The sequence below is a fragment of the Eurypyga helias genome, unplaced genomic scaffold, assembly GCF_000690775.1.
Source record: "Eurypyga helias isolate BGI_N326 unplaced genomic scaffold, ASM69077v1 scaffold4608, whole genome shotgun sequence".
Taxonomy (NCBI): Eukaryota; Metazoa; Chordata; class Aves; order Eurypygiformes; family Eurypygidae; genus Eurypyga; species Eurypyga helias.
The window spans coordinates 18,614-25,251 of NW_010268720.1; the positions used below are offsets into that span (position 1 = coordinate 18,614).

General features: G+C 37.2%; 1 protein-coding gene across 1 annotated transcript; it reads right to left on the reverse strand.

The window, feature by feature from the left end:
- Positions 1–529: 529 nt before the first annotated feature.
- On the reverse strand, positions 530–5,579 carry LRRC8B (leucine rich repeat containing 8 family, member B). Its single transcript, XM_010157827.1, is given in 5 exon segments — positions 530–789; positions 792–939; positions 1,940–4,101; positions 4,763–4,862; positions 5,551–5,579. Coding segments are annotated over 3 exon segments (2,406 nt in total). The 5' UTR covers positions 4,076–4,101; positions 4,763–4,862; positions 5,551–5,579; the 3' UTR covers positions 530–667.
- Positions 5,580–6,638: the final 1,059 nt, after the last annotated feature.

Sequence of the window (6,638 nt, forward strand, 5' to 3'; positions counted from 1 at the left end):
CAGCAATTCATTTCACATTTACTATTTTTAAGACAAAATACTGAAACTGGTTTCAGGTATTATTGTCCAACTGGTTTTAATAGCGAGATTCAAATGGCATCTTCCACAATTATAGAATTAATGCTCAGTACTTCTCAAAAGCTTTAAGAAGTAAGGTAGGTTGAATAATTACTTTCAGTATACCCCATGCAATTGAACTGCTCAAATAGTTTAAACTCTTAATTTAACATATTCTAAGTTAGTGAAGGGTTCATATTTAGGAACTAATTCCAGACAGTTCTTAGGCCTTATATTGCAGGAGATGAAACTGTTTAACATTATCACTATCAACTGAAAAATCTCCCATAGGAAAAAAAGTATATACACTCTCACTACAGCCAGGCAATCAACTCTTCCATTTCAATACCATCAAAGATTTAACTGAATCATTTCAGCCAGTTAAACCAACCAACAATCCATATTTCATGTTTTTCAAACATGATTACACGTTAAAGGTGGCATTTTTTGTTCATGTGTAAATAAATTTTTCTTTTCCAATACAACCAACTCAATTCAAAGCATTTAAGTTTAAAACTGATTTGTAAAGTACTCTCCTTCAATTCTCTCTTTAGAGAGATATTAAGCAAAAGGCTTACAAGATGCAATGAAGCAGAGCTTTGTTTTAAACTTAGCACTTATCTGAGCATGCCTGCAAAAGCTCTCTTACACGAGGTGGAAGTGTTTTTAACAACCTTTCTTCCACAATTAGACTATTCCGCTTTAAGAACTGACATTCTTCCAGTTCAGCAGAAAAGATTCCAGATAGTTCCCAATGAGCTCTAACTGAACAAGATTCAGTAGCTGGCCCACACAAGGGGACAAATTCATCAGGCTGTTATTCCCCAGGAGAAGAAATTGCAGCTTTTTGCACTGAAATAATCCATCAGGCAGCATTTCAATCTAGAAAAAGGAAAGAAAAGAACAAAAATCATGTACATTAAAACTTGTTAGCCTACCTGTTTTGATATTTCCTGGTTTTATTTTAGGTTAAAACACCCTTCTTAGTTTATGGAAGGATAAGGAAACACCTAATGCTTCTATTGTCATGCAAGCAAGTGCTTGAGAACACAACGGTTTTCTATACTCGCTTTGCTGTGAAGATGCTTGGCTGCTGGCAGAAGTCAAGACATAAGCATGGCCGGGAGGGAGCACATACACACATGCACACCCAGAAGTGCGTACGAATGTGTGCAGGTGGCGTGAGAGAGGAATAGGCTCCTATCGCCTAGGAATCACTTAATGAAAGACACCCACAGATTCTGTGGGCAGACATCAGCAGCTCCCGTGTTGAGAAGCCTACACAAGCTGTTATGTGAGCGCTGCAGTAATAACTTAGTCCTGGTCCACACTACTTGACAACATCCAAAACCTACCTCACCACTGAAAACAATTATAAACCTCAAAAGAAATCTTAAAAGTCAAGCCTGGACCCCACACTAATGAGCCAGACAGTTTAGAACTGCTGATGAGGTTACCAGCTGTAATTATTTCCCTCTTCCCAATCAGACAGCTGAGCTGCTCATCAACTGGCTGTTGATTTACTACAGCTTTCAGTTTACATTTTAAGGTAGAAATGTAAGACTGTTCACTAACGTTGAAAGACTACATAGCATAGACAGCTGCGGGGAAAGGGAAGATACATTTCTGCAGCCATCCCAACCTACACCATCTCTGGATCAGACCAAGAGAGTACTTACACAGTATTGCGCAAGCTTTGGTGACACCATAGTTTCAATAATTCAAAGAACCACCATCTATTTTCTTCAGCTTTACTGGGTTTACTTTAAGCATGAACACCACAAAAGCATTTTGAACCATAGGCTGTTCCAGAAGAAATGGTCGGTTAAGTCAATACTTGATTTTTTTTTTTTTTAAAGTAGTAATTCAAAGTTCTACTTACGTGGTTTTTTGTCAAAGCCAAGTACTGCAGATTGGGCAGGTAACCGATTTCTTCAGGGATGGAGGTTAGCTTATTATAGCTAAGATCCAAATAGTGTAATTTTTTACAAAGAAACAGCTGCAATGGAACATGTTTAATATTATTATAATTTAGATACAATTGTTCCAGGTTCGATAATGCACCAATCTGCACTGGGACATATGAAATACTGTTGTGCCACAATTTTAAGCAAGAAAGGTTCTTGAGATGTTGAAAACTAATTATCTCTTCCACAGTTCTGAGATTGTTTTCTTTTAAGTCAATTTCATGCAAATTGTTTAGGGTAAAAATAGAATGGGGAATGCGCTCTAAATCACAGCAGATTAATTCCAAGGTTCTCAGGTTTACCAGCTTCTTCAGGTTATTTAGCACTATCAGTTTATTTCCCTCATTGTTGATAGACAAGTGTTGTAAAGAAGGCAGAAGATCTGTAACCACTTGAGGTATACGTGACAGGTTGTTTTTTAAGTGAATTGATCTCAGATTTTTCAGCCCCTGAAAGCTATCATTGTATATGGAGTTGTGATGATCTAGCATGAAATATCCTGTTAAGCACAATTCTTGCAGGTTTTTTAGATGAAAGACCCAAAACGGAATTCTTCCCATCTCACTACATTTCAGGCGCAATGTTTTCAGGTTTTCTTCTAAAAAGCTGACTGCTGGATAATCCATAGTTAGTGATGAATGATAAACATTGAGTTCTTTGAGATTGACTAGCTGGGTCACAGCTGAAGGAAGTTTGGCTTCAGGAATAAGTTCCAGGCTTAGGACTTCTATTTCTGTCAGTTCAAAGACACTGTCTGGAAGACCATTTAACATGAAAAGGTGAAGTTCAATCTTGTCTTGGGAGTTTCTTACTAGTTTATTTTTCACTTTTTCCACAGACCATTCATTGTTAAGGTTAATCTGTTTCAGTTTGTTTTCACTCAAATCAGACAGGAATATTGAGAATCGTTGGGAATAGAGAGGATCATACTGATCTGCCAAGTGGAGAATAAATGCAAAGTCATTCTTTACATCAGGTATATCACTGTAATTACTTTTCTCTCTCAACTTCTCAAAAGAATATTGCTTAAGTGAACTTCTTAACATCCACCACAAGCTATAAGTACAAGTTAAGCCATAGAAGATCACTAAAACAACATAAAATGAAGCCAAAACTTTAAAAATTTCTGCTAGCGAATAAACACACTGATACCTTTTGTAGCCTGTAAAGGCTTGAACATTAACTATGCAATCAATTTCAAGTGTAATAAATGATAAATAGTAGGGGACATAAGTTATTATTATTACAAATACAATGACTTTCACTATAATCTGTTTCATATACACTGTATATATGACATCCTTCTCTTCAACGTGAACCCTGAATTTCTTCACTTTTTCAAATATAGCTTTAGCTTGTTCTCCTTCCTTTTTGTCAAGAACACTTGAGGAATTTTCTCTTCCAGTTGTTTCCAAGCCAGGTTGCGAATATGGCAGGGACTGTCTGCTGGCACCTATATCTACTGAACTCCCAGGTGATGAAATCACTGCTTTTGATTTGGCTATTGGCAACTTCCTCACAGACTGCTCGGCGACCGTTTCTGAGAGGGCACGCGTTGTCCATGGAGAATCAAAACACTTCTGAAGAATGGCAACAAAGTGCTCAAGCCTAGAACTTGTACTAGGATAGTAAAGCCAGAAATTACTGCAAGCTGCAAAAATAAAGGTATGCAGAAGCACTAGGTATGGAAAAAATTTGGCAAACCAGTGAAGCTGTCTCTCATAACATACTGCATCAATATAGGAATACTGCTGCCGATGGAGATCATTCTGGATTTTAAGCGGGATGATTATCTGTGCTGTAGAGCTAGCTGACACGTTAAGGTTGGCTTTAACTAAATCCCAAGGCACAGCACAATGATTGTCAAATTCTAGCTTGCAAGGAAGACAACACAATACTCTGGTTTGAGTAAGCTGAAGAGCCCCAGCGAGCACAGCAACTAGCAGCATTATCATGGTGAGGTAATACCAGAAGACATCCCACCATGGTTTTAGGATGTGGTAGGATGACTGGGCATCTGCTAAGTATTTGAGTTCTGTTAGCGTGATCATGACTTTCACCTGTGATAGAACAGCAGCTGGTAGAAAAGAGAAAAAAAGACATCCTTAGAGAATTGTTAAAAACAATTTCTCCCACTATTAAACAGTTGAAGCTTATTAGTGTCTTCACAGTTTTAAATAAATCTAACATTTGGCGTAGCATCCAGAACATCACAGAAGGATCCAGGAACTCCTGGCACCTTAACCCTAGCCATTATTTCCTTTATTTATTTCAAAGAAAGTTACTTGGAACACACAAATTTAAACGGAGAGTGAAACTAGCGTGACAGATTAGGAGAAAGTGTACTTTGACCAAACATTTGGGTCCTGTTCAAGTAAGAGCAACAAGCAGGTATAAGTTAGTGTCTGATGTGTTACTAGCAGTCCTTCATCACTCTCCTCAACTACGTGCTAAAAGTTATTTTTCATTTATAAGGAATTCCAAGATCAGAGTGATTGACATTGCTTTTGTAATCAGAATTTTCTACTGGATTCAATCATTATACTCAATTAAAAAATAAAAAGTACATGTGAATTGTCAAAAGAGCAGTTTTGCATTATCTATTATTTTATATAATTCCCGCTCTTCTCCCATCAAGAGAAGTAGGATTGTCATTCCGTCAGTGTGCTAAGAGCTTGTTATTGTCACATATATAAAAACGGCACAGTTAACTCCCAGCAGCATAGATTTATACTTACTTTACTAATTAAAGAGAATAAAATACACAGCACTGCTCAGTCAGGAGGTCTACACCTTTTAAAATTCCTTGGACATGCCATCTTTACATTTGTCTTCATTCTGAATGCAGAAAACATTGAATATACTTTAATTTTAATGGCTTCACCCAAACAGAGAGCAAACATTTCAGCTTTCATCAGAACTGCTGCCTTATTGCAGACACCAGGATGCATTAAGCTCTGTGTTGCTACAGCTACATGAAATGTAACAGAACATACTCAGACATGATCATGCAGAATGTGAAGTCAAAGCTTCGCTGTCACATCAACAAAAAAGCCCAGGAAAGCACCTACAGATAGCCCAACTGAGAAGTAATGCCTTTTTTTTGCCAAATAACTATGTGAAAATAAAATATGCTACATGCAAGACTTTCATATACCAAGGTTTGGCAGAAAGGCAAGCTTCTCAAAAACAGAGGCCCATATTTCACATCCTGAAACAAACCAAACAACTGTCCAGTGTCAATGGCAATACCACAAACACTAACAGCTTTGCAGAAAGCTTACTGTAAGGTTCATTAAGCAGTACAGATACAAAGCAATGGGGGTGTTCTGTATTTTTCTTAGTATATTGTTACTGGACATTGCAATTCCAAACAGAGCTGACAAGCTGTTATAAGACAATAGCTGAACAAAGGTAGGACCTTACTCTTACTCCAAATTCACATTTGAAGAGAGAAGAATGGCCAAAAATAAGTTCATTCTTCTGGAATTGACAAGGCTACTTATAACAGAATGGAGAAACTTACCAGTCCCACCCAAGGGAAAGCAGCTGAAGGACAGGATGGCTACAATACACTCCTGGAGAGAAAACAAATTGTCATCAGATCATGACATACACGGGCTCCAGTAACTATTAGAACAGCTCATTACTCCCACAGCAGTGTTTTAAAGATCTAACGTTTAATGAGCAAAACATCTAACTACATCTAGGGGTTTTTTTCCATTTCCCACCTAGAATTAAACCAAGGCAATTCTCACAAACTTTGTTACAAAAATGAAAGACTTGGGAACCCTGTTGAAGTTGCAAAACACACATAAAATATGATACAAATATGTTGAATGATTCAACAAAGTAAGAGCAAAAGGTATAAATAGCATATTTTTAACAAAGAAAAACATTTAAAAAGTCAAAGTGATCACTGAACTGGCGAGAGTTTAAAATACTGTGAAAGGTTTAATTAGCACGAGGATGGGAGCAATTCTTTTCGTGACAATCCTCATCTGGGACTTGAGATGATACGAAGGTTTTAAGATGTTTTATATAAAACTAAATGCTTATTAAATTGTGTTACTTGTAACTAACTTTAATATTGCACATATGTAGTTTGCACTTCGACAAAGAACACCACTCTTGTGGTAACAGTCCTGTTTTGAGGAACAAGTGAGGCTCTTGTTCAGTACAAAGGGCAGAATTCAGAGTACAATAAAACACTTCACCAAACAAACAGTGGTAACTGTTTAGTCTAAAAGTCACAAAAAGAAAACCAGAAAATAAAACTTATGCCAATTCTGTTAAAAATACATTGGTGTATTTTAGAATGTGCATAAACCAATACACCTTCAAGCAATGCATTAATGCTCAAAGAGGTTTGTTTCTCTACAGATTGAGAGCTCAACGTAAGACTGATCCATGTAATTTCCTAAGGTCTGTTCCTGTAAAATACTTTGTCACCTCCCTGCCTTGAACAGGAAAGTTGATAGCCTCCATCACACATCAACATTCTTGCTGCAGTTTTAGAACACTCCACGAGAAAGCAAGCGTCACGATGAACATTAAGAATTGAAATAACTCTGGTCTTGTCAATGACTACTTTTCGAAACCTCTCAATGAAGC